We start from the raw sequence: 18,449 nt of genomic DNA, 5'->3' as shown, positions 1-18,449 counted from the left end.
GACTGTGAGCACAACAGGGCAAATGAATTGTTCTAGCTCTACTGGGAGGGTAACTTACGCTGACAACTGACCTCACCTCCCCTTTCCTACCTTGTGCCTCTATGAAAAGGCTTGGATACCTCTGGCTTTCAGAACTATAGTAAGTCAGGTCAAGTCCATCTTGTTTTCACTCTGAGTTCCACTCAGTCAGAGATTTCTGCCTCAGAGAGCTCAGGGGTAGGTGGCTAATGGGCCTGGACCAGACTAGAATCCCTGCAGAGTTCTAGGAACAGTGAGTAGAAGGGGAGCCAAGCACTGGTTATATCCTGTTAAACCAGACTGCTTCATGTACAGTTTGAGTCTCAGCAATGGATCTGAAACCTCAGCTGGTAAACTATTTAATTTTAGGCAATTTGCAAAGAAGCAAAATCCACTAACTAGGAATTGGATGTGCTCTTGCACAGTACAGAAAATCTGTGTTATGACAAGCAAATGTGATCACAGTGGTGGGAAATCAAGGTTTTCTGTTGGTTTTTGATGGTAGGATTTGAAGTGACATCCTCTGGTATTCCTAAGAACCTTTCTGGAAACATTTGCTGGATTTGAGGGATAAGAAGGTGTCTCCTTCCTGCCCATGGGGTGTGTGTGGGTGTGCGGTTAGGGATTTGTCAGTCTGGGAACCTGAGAGCTCTGGGCAGCTTCGGCCTGGCAGATTTCCCTGCCCCCTGCCTGAAATGCAGCCTTGGGAAGCAGAGGCCCCTCCCCAGTCCAGACGGCACCTCTGGAGCTGTGGCCTTTATTTCAAGTCTGGTCCCAGGGGGCCGAGAGGGGGATGAGGATAGCTGATAAGCCTGGCAGTATTGACTTTATGGGGAACATTCAATGAATTTACTTTCTGCAAGTAAGCTGCACTCTTATCTACTGCCCACAGAGCATCTAAATCCTCATCTAGCAGACTCTAGTGATGATGTCCCTTTATACAAAGACCAGAGAATAAAGAGGGGAAAAGAGTCCTACCCACCTCTTTCTTCTCTCCAGTACCTGATCCTGCCTGACTCTCTCTGTCTTGGTTTCCCACTTGGATTTATTTCCTGAAAATAGAAGTGCTCAGAGCCAGCCTACAGAGTCAAGGCCAAGCCAGCCCGGTCTTAAAATGTCAGCAGCTGGGCATACCCAGGACTGTGTGTCCCTCTAGCTGGTAACTATGGGAAGAAATGACCACTCACTTGAGGCAGTTATGAGCCCTGCTTTATGCTTCAATGGTCAACATTTGCTCTGGACAGAAATATCTGCCTGACCTCATACCAGGTGTCTTAAAGAAGAAACATGGGGTGTGGGTATGGATGTGTGGGTGTTACCAAGGGAATTGGGGGTGGGGGCTAGAGGGCAAAAATTGATTAGAAAAGCCTGATGTTCAGGAGGAGCTTTTCTTTCCTTTCCAGCATCTTCTTCATCCAGTCCTGTGTTCTGTTTGCTCCAAATACTGGAAGGAAATAAATGCTTCTTAGCAGCATAGGATCCAAGTAGCTCAAGGGAAAGTGGGATCCAGGATACTGAACTGAGCAGATGAAAGAAAACAACTGAACGTGCCCTTTGCAGGAAATCAGTGGCATGTGTTTAGATTCCTCATTTAGCTTTCATGTAGACTTTTTCTGTTGATAAAAGAGCTGGGCAGTGTGGTTCATACCTGTAATTCTAGCTACTTGGGAGGCTGAGATTAGAAGAAATGCAGTTCGAGGCCAGCCCAGGCAAATAGTTCACAAACCCCATCTCCAAAATAACCAGAGCAAAATGGACTGAAGGTGTGGCTCAAGCAGTAGAATGCCTGCTTTGCAAACTCAATGCTCTGAATTCAAATCCCAGTCCCACCAAAAATAAATAAATAAAAGAATAACATTCATTGAGCAACTAAGGTTTGATTAGGAGCCTATTCCTACCATGTTTTAGTATTTACTCCAAACACTTTACATACATTAGCTCATGGAGTCTTCCCATTAATTCACAAAGTTGATACTATTTCCAATTTATAGCTAAAAATTTTGAGGCTGGAAGAAGTTAAGTAATTTGTCTAGGACAACAGTTGGTATCAGTGTAGGATACAGACACCAGGTGGTTTGTCTTAAAAGCCAAGTCAAAGGTCTTCTGTTAGCTGCCACACTAAATCACCTCTTGCTTGACAGTTCTTAATATCTCACTTAATCCACGGCAAATGAATGAGTATATATTAGTCCCACCTTATAGAAGACAGGCTCAAAGGATACTAACCTGTCCAGGGCCACAGAAACCAGTGTGTAGCAGAGATTCTGGCCCACAGATTCTACCCTCTCTCTTCTGTCTTGTCTAGGGAATGACTTTGGGGGAATCTAAAAATAATAGTGAAAACAACTAAGTCTCCCTTTCCTTGTGAGAAGACAAAGCTCTCACTGCTCTGTCTCCTGTCCCACTGCTCAGGCAGGGCAGTTGGGAGGCCACATTAGTGTATCTCTCCCATCTATATGTCTTAGTGACATGCTTTCACCTGCAGCTGTTTGCTTGATAATTTTCTTATTTGGGAGATATTGGAAGGGAAGAGGGCAGGAAGAGCCTCAGAGCCTTCCAGCTAACCACTAAGTTGCCCTGTGGGTCCTGTAAGTGGGATAGCAGTGACATTCGTGAGAACTGGCAGCCTCTGCTGCTCTAGGAAAATGTCTAAGAACCACTTGTAAAACATAGCTGCATGCCAAAGTCTTGTTTCAGGTACATGTTTTAGTCTTTAACTTGTTTAGGAGCAATATTTTGTTTGGTCTGCAATGATAACTTGTCATGTCACTTTTTAATTAATATAATTTCTCATATGAAATGAATAAATTTGGGTGACATGTCTAGCAAGCCACTTAGCACTTAGGGTTGAGTAATGGAGGAAGAGAGGTTTCTGCCAAGAGTTGTGTTCAGAGCTACTCCCTGGGTGAAGCCATCATCCTTTCTGGCCTGAATTCTTGTCATGGTCTTCTAACTAGTCCTGCATGTCCTTTCTTGTCCCCCTCTCCTCTCCCTTTCCTTCCTCTCCCATATGGCAGGCAGAATGTTTTCTCCTTAAAAACAAAAACACCCTTCTATGGCCTTGGAAGCAGTCACCTCACAGAAGCAACCTACATATCGGCTGACAAAACAAAACAGAGTGTTCTTACATTCATTCAGCAAGAAGAAACATCTTCTCAAGCAGTTTCTATGTGTTGTGAGCATAATTCCCAGGCTCTGGTGATAAACGGCACTAAATCCCTGCCCTCATGTAGTTTACAATGTATTAAGTAAAGTAGAATGAGATTTGTTCTGAAGAAATTAACATGGAGATAGGGCTTCTTTAAAAAAAAAAAAAAGAGAGAAAATAAAAGGAATTTAAATTTACCAAGAAAGTTTTGTATGACCAAGAGTCTTATATACCAACAAATTAACCACAAAAGAATGGGCATATATTAATTCAGAAGATGCAAATTCAAAAACAGGTTTCTAGTATTAATATTAAATAAAATGAAATTTGTGAAAAAAGCAAGATAGAGAGGGTCATCTTATATTGACATAGGATATATTTCTCTAAGTCATATACTTCCATGCATTTTTATGTTTCAAAACCAGTTCATCAAAATACATAAAGATCTAAAGAACCACTTCTGCAAACACAAAAAGAAAAGTGCAGATGCAGAATAGAGGGGGGTTTTCACATAATTCTTTCTAATAAATCAAACAGACCAAATCTTCAAAAATATAGAAGACTGACATAATGGATATGTATAAAACTTTTTATTTTTCAAACAGAAACTGTACCTCCTTTTCTAGTTACTATGAAGTATTTATAAAAGTAGGTAATATGTTTTACCAAAGAGAAAATCTCAATGAATATCTCAAAGCAAAAAACGTACCATGTACACCTTTGACTACACTGCAACAGGATTAGAAAGTAACAGCAAGTAGTTACCAAAAAATACAACAATAAGAAAATTTAAAAAACACTTTCTAAAAGAAAAAAATAGCAGACTTTAGAAACTAATGGCAGGTGGACATCATGGCATATGTCTGTAAACCCAGCACACTCGAGGCTGAGGTAGGATGATCAAAAGTTTGAGGCCAGCCTGAGCTACATAGCAAGACCCTGTTTAAAAAAAAAAAAAAGTAAGGGAAATGATACTGCAAGTAGAAACACAGGTCATCCCCAACCCCCAAACGCATATCAGAAGAAAGTTCATAGCTAAGAATGCTTTCCTTTACTAAATGAAAAATAATATAAATAAGGACTCCGTGCAAAGTTCAAGTGATAAGAGTATTTGCATAGCAAGCTTGAGGCCCTGAGTTGTGGTCTTAGTACCACAAAAACAAACAAATAAATAACTACATTTAGCAGGGCAGGGTGGCACACACCTGTAATCCCAACACTCAGGAAGCTGAGGCAGCAGGAGGATCACAAGTTTTAGACCAGGCTGCAGTACATAGTGAAACCCTGTGTTAAAAAAAAAGCACTCTATTAATGAATCTGAAACATCAAAATTTGTAAGTCAAAATGCAAAACTCACTTAAGCAGAGATAGAGCATATGAAACAACAGTGACTACCTAAATGGATATATAGTAAAAACTATATTAGATATCAAGAACCAGATGAGTCATACGATGAATAAAGTGATGGATATATGCACAATGTATGGGTGGAAGATGGGTAGTGACTGGATAAATGAAGGATTATGAATACATTGGAATCACAGACTGAGAAAGGAGTTAAGCATCGGATTGGGGGAGAAAACGCATTTTAACACCAGGTAAGGCTGATGCTCAACGTCTAGCCAAAATGACCTTGACCCACACCCAGGACTGGCAGAAATCTCTCCTGAAGTCTCCGGGTTTGGTCTTTCCTGATACTGACAACTCCTGCACAGCGGACTAGAGGGCCAGTATTCAGAGACTAATCCAGACAGATCAATTAAAGCAGCAAGATGAGAGAGGCTCACAGTGCCTAGGCTCCCCTTGAGACCCGCCTGTCCCTCCCCAGCTCCCTGTTCCCTCCCAGGGAGCTCTGCAGGTGCTGTCTCTCCAGGGGGTGGTGAGAGTCATGAATAGTAAGGGTTTTAGCTCAAGCACATAGAGGCGTTTAGCTGCCCAAACCTAATCCCCCAATAATCGGATTATGTAAATTCCTACTTCAACCTCTTTCCCTGCAGGACCTAGCCCCTAAATGTTCACACTGGGAGACTGGGATGCTGTGAAGGGTCACTGCTAATGGAATGCTGCACCAAAATTGTTTCTCAAAGTTTAAGCCAACAATAATAGTTAAGAAGGTTTAGAGAAAAAAAGTCCACCTTGTGCCAACACAATTGTGCTACTTTCTCTGTAGTCCTTGTCCTTTCTCTGAATCATTGGCCTACTGCACAGATTTTATTCTACAGTTTGCTTCATTTAGCATCACACGTTTCCACTCTGACTATCCAGTTGCCACAATTCTTTCCACAACTGTAAAATACACTATGGAAAAAATATATCACTTCACAGTTTGGGGCTAAGATGAAGGATAATATAGGCTTAAAAGCTAACATGTGCTCTATCAGAATTACAATAAAATAAGGTAGGGCAGGGAAAGCACAGGCACCAGGAGACAGCAAGCCCACAGCATGCAAAGAACAGAGGGGGCAGAAAGAGGAGTGAATCAGGGATGTTTACTGCAAACACTAGGTTTTGTTTCTATGCACAAATTGGCCAGTTCTCTCCAATCCGTCCTCAATGCTGCCACCAGAATGAGTCTAAATATATTATGCCCACATTCAAAAAGCACAGTTGTCTTCCTGGTCTCCACTCCTGCATTTGTCATTCCTACCCAGTCTTTACCACCCTTCCACCAGGAACCCAGGTACCCAGGGCCCCTGCTTTGGGTACCGTGTTTTAGATGGCTCTGCTCTGGCCTCTTCCAGTGCCCACCCAGTGTTCGTGTCCCACCTTCTAGACTGTGACCTTCTAGATCACAATCTGAGTATCTGGAACCCCTGAATTTCTATCCATGTGGCCCCATTTTTAAGTCCTGCACTGGTTGTTCCTTAGGTCCATGTGGGCCTGGAGACTGCATCATATACTCAAGGCCCTGCATAGAACAGGAGAGAAAATAAGGATAAGGATGAGTTGGGAGTCTCCAGTTGCACCTTTGTCCTGGGTCTGACAAAGGTCAGATCCAGCTTTGCTTTAAGTTCTAGTTTAAATGCCATCTCTCCATGAGTAACCTCTCCTCCTCCAGCTAGAATCTTTTGCCTTTCTCTTCCTAATGTCACACTCTCTGGTACCCAAGACTGTCTTATATTTGTCAATTTGTCAAGTAAGTCCTCTTCCTTCCAAAAGCTGTGAGTTTATTGAAGGCAAGTACATAGTTTTCTTCATCTTCTGACCTCACCCCAGAATTTAGCAATTCAACCAATAATAAAACTGCACTAGTTTGTTTGAATGGAGGGTGGCAAGGGAGCTGGGATGTGACAAACATCCCAAAGTCTCAGTGGCTTACAACATGTATTTCTCATTCATGTTGCATAAGGGCTATGGTTGGTGTTGGGTTTGCTCCACGGCACCAACCTACAAGAGCAACACCAAACATGACTTTCTCCTGGCTGATCCCAACCAGCAATCACATCTGCCAATCTGCTCCATTATGGCATATGTCATGTCAGCTCCCCTTCCATTGGCTGATGGAAGTCACATGACCAAGCCGGGCAATGCAGCAGGGAAGTGCATTCCTTCCACCTGTAGGGAAGCACTGCCAGTCATGTTGCAGTGGATGGGCCCATAGAATCTGCTCACAGAGAAGGGAACCAGTATGTGGCTGTAACAAAAACACAATCGGCCACAATAAAAGTTTATAATATACTATGCTAGGCATGGTGCTAAATGCTACTTTTCTTATTTGACCTTCACCATGCCCATTTTACAGATGAGGAAACTAAGGCAGAGAGAAGCTATATAGTTTTCCAAGAAATTTCAATTTGGGTAATGCAACTCCAGAACCCTTTGCTCTTATTCAGCAAGCTGTAATACATTTGCGAATTCATTGTGCCAAGTCCTGTATTGGGTCTTTCAGAGACAAAGATACCTAGAAATTCATTGCTTGTACACTCATTAATCAACCAACACTTGATCAACACATATTTGGTGGGGGTAATGAGTGTGGAAGAGACAGACAAGATAAGTAAACATTACTAAGTTGGGATGAGTGCTAAGAATATAGAGACAGAAGTATGAAAAGTAAGTGTGTGTGTGTGTGTGTGTGTAGGTACAAGTATAGCCATTATGGTTAGAAACTTCTGAGAAGGTGACATTTGAGTAAAGATCTGCAGAATGTCAGCTTGAGGGCAGGGATTTATGTCTGGTTTTGTTTGAGGTTGTGTCCCTAGCACCTTGAACAGGGCCTGGCCATTGTAAGCTTTCAGTACTGATTTGTTGAGTGAATGAAAGGCTGTAAGGGAAGGAATCATGGATAATTCGAAGAGTGTTTTTAGGGAGAAGAGAAAGTGCAAAGACTTCCAGGCAGTAAGGTATCTAGTGTGTTCCTGAGACAAAGCCAGAGTGGCTGGAGCTCAGTGAACCCCAGGGAGAGAAGTGACAAACAGGACAAATGGATAAAAGGACATCTCAGGGACCATTTAAAAGCATCAGCTTAACTTTGTATGCATGCTCTGTTTTTGTTTTTGTTTTTGTTTTTTTGAGACAATCTCCCTCTAGCCTAGGCTGCCCTTAAACTGTTCAGCAGTCGGCCTGCCTCGGCCTCCCCCAGTGCTGAGATTACAGGTGAGTACCAACATGCCTGGCTTTCAGCTTAATTCGGAATGAAATGAGAGCCCCTGCAGGGTTTTGAGGAAAGAAGTGACAGTGTCTGCCTTGAGTTTTCATAGGATCATTCTGGGTGATGAAGAGGACACATGGAAGAGGCAGGTGCAGAAACAGGAAGACCAAAGAGGAGACCCATCCTGAAATACCCAAGCTCTGTGTGGGGTAAGGGGAGTCGAGATCAATAAATCCAGGAATCTGTCCAGTGAAGTAGTTGTTAAATTTGTCCGTACATCTTAATTTCCTGGGTACCCTTGGCAGAAGTGCAGATGGTGAACCCCACCTCTTAAAATCCTAGTTTAGGGGATCGTGGGCATCGGGAAGGAAGCTGTACTTACTTGAATAAACATCTGCTGACTTAACCACGGACAGGAACTCCACTAGGATGTTTGTCTGTGTTGGAGAAGGAGGTTGGTAAGCCGCACCCCCCTCCTGTCCCCAAGCCTTAAACAAAGCGGGGTCCTCCTTCCTCCTCTGCTCACTTTCCAGGGCAGGTGGGAGGCCTGGTCCCTGGAAACCAGGGTGTGGGAAGTGGGGAGGGACTAGCGGGAGCCCGCAGTCCTGAGACAAAGGCGGCGTCCTATAAAGGCCGAGGCGCGGCGTCCAGCGGAGGGCGCACACGGCCGGTCGCCGCGACAGCGAAGGCGACAGCGCGGGTTCCCGGCTCTTGGCAAGGAGGTGAGTGGACTGCGGGCGAAGGTGGGCACCACCCAGGTGATCTTGCTCAGTCCCTGGAGTTTGACCTACATTTGCCCCGACGGGCAGGGATGTGTCGGCGACTTGATAGTCACGAAGGCGACTCGCTGGGAAGACCTGGGGACTTTTCGCAGGGCAGGGGGTGGCACAGCCCCCGGCGACCCAGTCCGGCTCCCTAATGCGCGCTGTTACAGACACTTGGGCTTGATGTGCAACTCGGGGTACACCAATCCCCGCTCACCCCAGTGTGTCTCCCGGTGGTGGGTCTATAAGCAATCGCGGACACTTCGCAGATAGGAAGCTTCAACCCCGAAGCTTTTCATGGATTCCTGAGATACTTTTTCGTTGGGCAGGGCAATGCTTGGCTAGGGGAGAGCAAAAGATAGAAAAAGAAAAAGGGAAACCTGGGAGGTGAAGCGGGCGGGCAAGGGTAGCCTTGGAAGAGATGGAGGTCCCCTGTTAATTGGTCCTGAGAACAGGTGGCTCCCCAATGCACAGCGGCAGGTGAAGCGCGCCGGCTTGGTGGCTTCCCAAAGAGCAGTGTTTAGTTGTGCACTGAGTTAATATATCCTGCAGAATTGCCTAAGAGAGAAAAGTAAGTTGCATAATAATGTATATGGTGGTTTTTTAGAATGCGTCTGAGTGTGCATGGAATATGTACCAAATTGGAGGTGGCTGGGGAGTGAGATTGATTAGGTAGGTAAACAAGTGTTAAAAGTGAAGCACATAAATCACCATATTGTATTTTTTTTTACCATATTGTATTTTTAATTATAGTGTTTTAATATCCACCAGCTATCATTGGTTATTATTTCTGTTTGTTAATTTATGCATTTGAAATCATCCTTCTGAGAAGAGAACCAAAGACTTTGTGTGTGTGTGTGTGTTACTGTATTAGAGTTTGAACTCAGGGCCTTAAGATTGCTAGGCAAGCACTAGGCCCGTTCAAGCACACTACCAGCTTATTTTATATATTTAAAATCATTATTCTGAGAGGATTGCATCTCTAGGCTTCCCCAGGCTGCCAAAAGGGTCCTTGGAACAAGAACAGGTTATGAACCCGACCTCATGGAAGTCCTCAATGGTGACAAATGTATAAATTCCTAGGCTTGGAACTCAGGTCCTGCCACTGATTCCCTGTGTGACCTAAATGCCTCCTCCTTATTTTGACATCTATCAAAAGTTTTCTGTGATTCAGATGATTTCTCCATCTGGTGTAGGTTTTTTTTGTTGTTGTTTTGTTTTTTTAGCTCTCACATTACTCTGAAATCAAGATTTTCAGCAATCAGTCCTTGCAACTGAAAAACATTAAGTGCAATTTTCCTTTGATTTAAAAAGTACTTCAGTAATTTCCCAGTGACCTCTACTTTGAGCTTTTCCAGTTTGTTACATCACTGATTTCTATTTTCCTGTGGAGAAGCAGAGTAATACACTTGAGGATAAATCAACAAGTAATTATTAAGCACCCCTAGGATGTCATGCTACATTTTTGAAGCCAGTCTTCTTTCTGTTCCTTCTGTCTGCTTCTAGCACAATAGGCTCAGCTCTCTTAGAAGAGAACACCACAGTCAGTTTATTCTGCCTAATCTTTTTTCCTCCTAGCCTGAAAAAGACCCCCCATGGGACTAGAGTTGACTTATCGAATGAGCTAAACCCTCTTTCGCCAAGAGAACCTTAAAAGTAACTTTGCTCCCACAGTCCCAACCAGCTCCAGTATGAACAAAACTTAAGAGTTTTCTTTTTATCTTATTTTTAAATATATTTTATTAGGATATATTCATGATACAGGGGAGATTTCATAGTGACAATTCTGATTAGTCTTATATTGTACATTATTTACATTGCCCCCCTCGTTTCTCCCCCTCAGCCCCCTCCCCACCCCACTTAAAGCAATTGCAAGAGGTTTTCTAGTTCTGTTTCATACAGGTATATGAAGTTCACCAACCACACACCGTCACCCCAATCTCCTTCCTTCACCCCCCACCCCATAGAACCCTCCCACACACCATTCCTATTTTATATTCCTGGTTTTCATAATTAATATTTGAATTGACATTCAAAGGGGTGTCTCAAGGTATGCCCTCTGTGGGTGTGCTTTACTTTGGTCTGTTCAATCCCATCAAATACTCTCCCTTACACCTTAACCTCCCATCCCCCATTTTTCAACATATTTCAATATACATCCTTATATCATCTACCTACACATCTCGAGGTATGCAATATTAAAATTACCTTGATTCAGATTCAAACCGTAATCCTATTTTGGTTTTAGTTTGTTTTCACTTCTGACAACACTCATACTTTTATTATAGAACCAAACAACTCAGGTTAGGTAAAATACAATGGGCAGGGCACTGCAGCATTTCCAAGCAGAAAGATTACTTGGTCCAGCCACTCACTCTGGTAGAATCCCCCTAGAATGACTGGTCTGTTCATACAGACTATGTTTCCCTGTCCCATGTCAGCATAGGCAGCTAGCTCCTGAGGATCCAGCAGCCAGAATAATTCAGCTGTGCCTCCATTTACAACAGGATTATACCTTAGTAAACCTACCGTAAGTTGAAAACATTGTAAATTGAATGTATTTAATACACCTCATCTACCAAACATAACTAACTTAGCCTACCTTAAATGTGGTCAGAATACCTAATTAGCCTACAGTTAGGCAAAATCATCTAATGCAAAGCTTATTTTATAATAAAATGTCAAATATGTACTTTACTGAAAAAGCACAGCACAGTACTGTGTGGGTTGTTTACCCTAGAGATGGTGGGAGGACAGGGAGCTGCAGCTCAGCATGTCAAGAGTCTTATACTATTCTGTGAAGCCTCTTACATAGTCAGGACTTGGTGGAAAGGAGAAGTAGGCTGCTGTTTAAAGAATGTGTAGAAATACATGAGCAAGTATGAGGAGGGAATTCAAAAGAGAGAAAATGACATGAGTGAAAGGGTGGAGTTTGCAGTAGGTATCACTCTTTGGAGGAACTAGAAGGGGCTGGGTGCTCAGGAAGAGCTGAGGCTAGAGCAAGGAGCAACCTGACAGCAATGAGCCAAGAACACCAAACTGCCCAGTGTTTGGCTTAGGCTCGTTTGCCAAGGCATCCTAAAGGTTCCCATTAGCACATATTAATCCAAGCCACCTGGAGAAAAAGGGGCCTGGGCCTCAAAGAGTTAAAGATGGCAAGAAAAAAGATTTGGCAGTATCTGATGACAAGCAGCTCTCCAGTGCAACCTCCAAGACACCCATGTGTAGCTACAGCATGCCAAGAGTCTTACCATTTTCATCAGGCTACATACCACACTTCTGTTGCTCATATATCAGGATGTTAAGGCCACTGCTCACCCTGCTTATCCTCCTCCAAACGTGGTCCATGTGCATAGTTCAGCTCCTATAGAGTGAAGCCCAATCCTCCAGGTGCCATCTTGCTGCTCCAGTCTGAATCTCCTTTTATTCATGAAACCCGATGCACTGTTGATTCATATCCAATTCTGTATGGGCTAAATGTGTATTTTATTCACACATCGATCCTGTACTGTACCTGACTTTCTGATCAGTCAGAAAGAGTTGGTTATAAAGGACATCACAGAGGTATTAGAATAAAGCAGCCTTGAACTTCAAAACAGTCGGGGGAAAAAAGGGCTGAAGTGTGTTGTTTTCTCTCTTTTTTTCTCTCTCTCAGTTGAGAAGTTTCACAAACTTTTTTTACCCAGGTTGGGCTGGAACCAAGATCCTCCTAATCTCATCCTCTCATGTGACTGGGATGACAGGCACCACTGCACCCAACTATTGGCTGAAGTGGAGTTTCTTAAACTTTTTTCTGGGCTGACCTCAAACTGTGATCCTCTAGCTTTCTGTCCTCCCCACATACACCCCCACAACCCCAGTAGATAGGATTGCAAGCATGAGCCACCACTGTCTGGTTCTTCTGCTACATTTTCTTAAAGGAAAATTCTAAAAACCTGAAAATGAGGAAATGAATTTCCAAAAATCTGACTTGAGAACATCTCACATTGCAGGTTTTTATAGAACATGTGATTGCAACCAGACTTCTTATAAGATCTTGGCTCCACAGGGCCCTTTCTCTTTTCTCTCTCAGAAGCTCAGACATGACCAGGAAGATCTTCACAAACAGCAGGGAGCGGTGGAGGCAGCAGAATGTCAACAGTGCTTTTGCCAAGCTGAGGAAACTCATCCCCACCCACCCTCCAGACAAAAAACTGAGCAAAAATGAAACGCTTCGTCTAGCAATGAGGTATATCAACTTCTTGGTCAAGGTATTGGGGGAGCAAAGTCTACAGCAAACAGGCGTGGCTGCCCAGCGGGATCTCCTGGGGCTTTTCCCCTAGCACCCCACCTACCGGGCCTGGAGGACAGAACCTTACTGGAGGAATACCAGGTTTCTTCACCTGGCCCAAGCCACCGTGTTGCATAGTTGGCTTTGGCTGTCATCTCCCAGGGCAGTACTCATTCAGAAGTCACTGGCTGTGGACGGACTGTTTGTTTTCCAGAAATGACTTGATGGAGAATCGGGACTCAGGACAGGGGCAGGGAGCTGAAAGGAGGCCATGAGGAATGTGGCTCTGGAGCCCATTGCCCCCAGGACTTGAGGGGGGACACAGCCTGCTTCTGTCTGTTCTATAAATCTAGGTTCTGCATAAGATGTTTGCAAAAAGGAAAAAAACCTCAAAGGCTTAAAAACCATTGTTTTACTCAAGAACCTTAGTACTAAGGCAGAAATTTTCTCCTAACGGATCACAGACAAATAGCAGAATGTTTCCCTGATAACATATTTAGAAGTTCCTTTTGAAAAAGGAGACATAGTTGATCAAGGGCAAATAAAAGAAATATTCAGATTGATGAATGAAAAGATAGCCCCCGCAGAAACTAACCTGGGTAAGAAAATCTGTGGGGAAGAGTCCCGTCTAAGGAGTGAGGATTATCTCTGTGGGGAAGAGCTCTGTGTTCTTTAAACTCTCTGGAAGTGTGAGGTACTACTTGCATTGAGTAACACCACTGTAACAGTTAATCTCTGAAGACAAATAGTGGGTTTCATTTGTAAAAGGAGAGACTTGGTAATTTATGAGTTAGAGTTCATAGTTCTCTTATTTAAAGAAGTCAGCTAAGATAAGTTAGGAAACCCTTTAGTTCCACATGTCAGGTATTAAAATTTTTGACTCAGTCTGAGTTCCTGCTGACTTGAGTCCTGTAAAATTCAGTTACAATTATGAAAATCCAAACATTATGTTTTAACAACTCATTTAGCAAAGCTTAGTCTAAATAAAACATTTAGAGTAAACAACAGACGTGTAATAACAGACTCTAATTACTATTGCAACTTCCCTTCCCCGCCATGGAGCACTAGCTCAATCTTGTGCTGGGGGGTAAGGTGGTACCCAACGCCAATGAAATAACATGGATTTAGACCACTCATCACCACAGGCCATCTGATCCGAATGGTACTTGGATTCAAAGGTAAATTCTATAGTTGAGCCCAGAATGCAATGAATGTCATTTGATTATCTCTGGGACATTTTATTTCTCCAAGGTTCTTGACAGTTACATTGGTTTTAAAATCTTCTGAACCATAGGCAAGAAAGCTATGGATTTGTGGTTAGGAATTTCCAGTAGATATACAATAGAAGAACTTAAATTTCCTGCCACTCTAGAGAGAATTTTATGAAAAGTTGAAATGAGCCCCTTGGTTTGGTGGATGGGAAGAAATCTGACAGGTCTCTTACAATCTCCTCTCCTTCTAGCAAGATCATTATGTCATTAAGGTCTACAGCCTTTGCATTTATAGCACAATGAGTTTATCTGAACCAGCAAGGTTTCCTTCCAGGTTCTTTTATTTAACCTGCATTCAATAAACTTCCCCTCGGACCCAATGGAGTTCAGGAAAATACATTAAGCACAGACACCAGGGTATTTTTCTCTGAATGGGCATTTCTTTCTCCTCAGCTTAGGTAATTTACAAGGTGACAGTACATGTCAAAGTTTTGATGACAGCTGTCAATTGGGTAACATTACTCTCGCAACTGGCATTAAATCAAAATAACACTATTGACAGTATTTTCTTTTCTTAGCTTCATTTGAACATGTTGCCAAGGAAAGCACAGCTGTTCCTCATTATAGGGTTTTGCTATTTTACCCAGAAAGAGTCCACTTTCCTGCAGCTGGGGCTGTGGTCTGTGTGCTCAAAGGGGGCCTCCCACTAAAATGGAACAGAGAGCTCCTGAAAAGCTATGAAGAGACTGAGCTATCATTACACTACATGAGTGGGATAATTATTTAAAGAAAACCTGCAGGAAATCCATTGAGAAACAAATAAATTTTTACATTATTACTCTATGTAATTCACGTCTTAAAATATCTATTTCACCACCTTGGATTCTTATATATCATTTTGTATATCTCTTTTGTATTAGATTAAATTGACTGTCAAAAAGAATTGTAATCACATCTGAACCAAAATCTTGACAAGGTATCCATGAAACTGGAAGCTAATTCAAAAATCACTCCAGCACCTTCTTTAGTATCTATACTTAAGGCTTGGTGATTGCAGCAGTAAGAATTTATAGCTCAAATGCATTGTAATTCACTAAATGGTACATCTATTTATGTGTCATCTGAATACAGCAGAAAAGTTTAGACAAACTGTGTGACCTGTGCTTCTCTGTTACGTGAACAAAAGTGTTTTGTCTGTCTGTGGACTTTCTAGTACTGTCCATAGCCAGTACAGAATGTAAGCAAGACTGGTATAAGCTGATTTATATACACCATTTGATTGGTTAATTCCACTTCCTCATTTTGCAGAGGAGAAAACAGGTCCAGTGGGTTTTGAAGTGACTTTTCAAAGGTCACATGGACAGTTAAGTGGAAACCCAGGACACCAAGGTCAGGTCTCCTGACCCTGCATCCACCCTTTCCACAGCTCTGTTCAGCCACCAAATATTTTGGGATTGAAAATGAACAAGCACCTTATCATTATTCTTCTCTGTTTTCAAAAGCTTTCAGTTATCTTCTTCATATACCTTTTTATTGAAATGGAATTATCCTGTTTTATAGAATGTGAGTAGATGTATCAACCAAAGATTTTATTTGTTGATGTGTTTTGGGAATTTCTAACCACTGATTATAATTTGCTATTTAATTGTTAATTTATTACAAATAAATTATTTAAGAAAAGAAACTGTTCTTTCTTTTTTAAGAATAATTTTACAAATTTATTAAGCATACCCCCTCCTTCTCTCTATCTTCACAGCCATTGTCCTGGCTTTGGCACACCCAACTCCCTATTGGCTTTAGTCTAAAAATCTATCCAGTATCACCTGACACCTCTCCCACACACCAGCTGCCTCTCTCTTTTCTTCTACCCACTAGCACACAGCTTCCTAATTGTCCTTAAAATCACAGCTGTGGTCAGATCATCTCCCTGCTACTAAACCTGTACCTCATCCACCAGACTGAGACATATATCATACCCCAACAAAGCAGGCTGTCTGTAGCCAGACCCCAGCATCCCCTTCTCTTTACCTTCCACCCAAATCCTTCATGAATCTACTTCACCTGATGACCCCCAAATGTGTCCCTTTCTCCTACTGTGACTTTACTCTTGTGATTCCAGGTACTTGGGCAAAATGTTCCCATTCTTACTCCTTCTACTACCAGCTCCACCTCTGTCAAATTTCCACTCACTAAAATCCTTCATGGCTGATCTGAAACATCATTTCTCAAATGAAGTCCCAGATTTCTACTATTCATTCTACTCTCTCATTCCTTAGAATCCCCTTATCTGATTTATGGCCCACATTTCCTCTACCATGTGTTATAGATGTCTATGTATCCCCCTAAAAAGTTAAAATCTACCTGAGGACAGGGATGATTTCTTATTTAATGCTCACCAAAGTCCTGCAAATGACTCCCACTTTCAAAATATTAAAACTATACTGAGAACATTAAAAATACTCTTTTGGCCTCCTCTTAAAAAATGACATTAAATTAAAGCTTGAATAAGCTTAATTTTCCTGAGAAACCCAAAGTCTAATGTTCTTAAAAGTTTGTTTCCTATAATTTTCACCTGCCTTATGAAATTTCATCGTGTAAGAATAGCTTGAGATGACCAAAATAAGTACAAGTTATGCACAACTGGCTTTGTCCTTTAAAAAGTCGAGAGATGAAAGGGGTTTGAGAGAATAGACGGCTTAACTGCTGACCCACATGTCAAAGGTTAGTCAAAAGTCACATCTTTAGATTAAAAAGGTCAAAAATATGGATGCAATCTGAAAGTCCAATGGCAATGCAAAGTGAGGGATTTAAAGCAGGTGTTGGGAAAGAAATGCCAAGGAAAGAATGTCCTTAAAGGATTAAAGGAGGCCAGTGGGCAAGGTCTTCTGAGCCAATGTCTGCTTCTGGGCCTGTTGGAGTTTTCTAAAAATAGGGAGACTCGCCATTTTGTTTCTTTTTATTGCTAATGGACTTCCACAAGGAAATTCTGAAGAGCACTAAACTTTTATACAAGAGTTATGATTTACCAAATTACACATTCTGAGTTTCATTTTCAGAGCTAAAGAATTCCCCCATAGACTAATGAAGGAAGCTGTTGAACTTTTTTTTAGATAAATTAAAAAATGTAATAAGATGTAGCCATTGCAGTCTTCTTCTCAGATCTAACTAATTATGCTTTTAGGAACCTAACAAAAGGAAGTAATCAGAATTATGGCCAAAGAATACACAACATGAACCAGATGTAGCTGGTGGAGTGGCTCAAGAGGTAGAGAGCCTGCCTAGCAAGCATGAGGCCCTGAGTTCAAACCCCAGAACCTCAAAAAACAAACAAAAGAAAAGAATTACATACATGATCATCTATTTCAGAATTATTTATAACATACATATAAATTATAATATTGAGTAAAATTTGATGAAGGGCTCACTATCTGCCAGACACTGAGCCAAGAGCTTCCAGTGTATTAGCTCATTTAGTCTACATATCAATATTATATTTAACATAATATTAATTATATTCTATTAGTTATATGTATATATTCCATTATATACATTTTGTAGATGAGAAAACTAAGTATAGAAAGTTCAAGCTGTATTTCCAGCCCCATAGGCAGAATCAGACCCTCAGTCATTTTTACTCAAAATCACTGCACTATGTACACTATGCAGAGTAAAGTCAGGGTAACTTTATTTACTTCAGAATTCTTGACTCCAACTACCTTAACAGAATCTCATGTGCCAGTTATACTGCTCAATAGTATAACCAGGTAAACAAACACCATAATTCCTGAAAAGCACAATCCTGCTGTTCTGAAGCACCAGGCCAGTTTTAACATCATGACAAAGAGTCTCCATGGATGGAAAGATTACCATACTGAGTGTGCTGCCTGCAGGACAACTGGTGAGTTCCATAGTCTGCACTGGGTAGGGTGCCAGCATAAGAGGGTTCTGTGGTTTTTTCTTGCTACGGTTGTCAGCCATGTTCTGCCTAATCTTCTCTTCTTGTACCATGATGGAATGTGGATCAGATCAGGCCAATCTCATCTCCTTCCCACCTGCACCCCTTACTGTGGCTCCTCCAGGGCTCTAACTGGCCTGGTTGTAACTCCTCTGGAGTTGGGAGGAAGGAAGGCTTAAGGAAGTGGATAAAGTATTTTACTTCACTAGGTATGTGATTGCACTCTTGTTCTATCTCTGTGCATATTCAGTTCAGACTGTTTCATTTCTAGTTAGCTAGTCACATGCCAAGTCCTGAGTTTAAAAAGACTGGGAAAAAGCACAGAAATAAACTTGAATTTAGCAAGACTATCTTGCACACAGTCTCACAGACCAATTTCACTTTAGGGGAAAAGAAGACCATGCTAAGTAAGACAGCTTGCATCGGCTCCAGAAGCCAGATAAGTTCAGTATAGATTTTTTTCATATCTTCCATTAAATAAATCAAGACTTA

At 41.9% G+C, this 18,449-nt stretch overlaps 1 protein-coding gene across 1 annotated transcript; it reads left to right on the top strand.

Annotated features, from left to right (window-relative positions):
• Positions 1-8,251: 8,251 nt before the first annotated feature.
• Positions 8,252-15,617, top strand: Tal2 (TAL bHLH transcription factor 2). The gene is given in 3 exon segments (XM_020158848.2): positions 8,252-8,479; positions 12,570-12,838; positions 12,841-15,617. Coding segments are annotated over 2 exon segments (324 nt in total). The 5' UTR covers positions 8,252-8,479; positions 12,570-12,603; the 3' UTR covers positions 12,930-15,617.
• Positions 15,618-18,449: the final 2,832 nt, after the last annotated feature.

The sequence above is a fragment of the Castor canadensis genome, chromosome 13 (assembly GCF_047511655.1).
Source record: "Castor canadensis chromosome 13, mCasCan1.hap1v2, whole genome shotgun sequence".
NCBI lineage: Eukaryota > Metazoa > Chordata > Mammalia > Rodentia > Castoridae > Castor > Castor canadensis.
The sequence above is the reverse complement of the archived record's forward strand: the minus strand, read 5'-3'. Positions and strand labels throughout refer to the sequence as shown.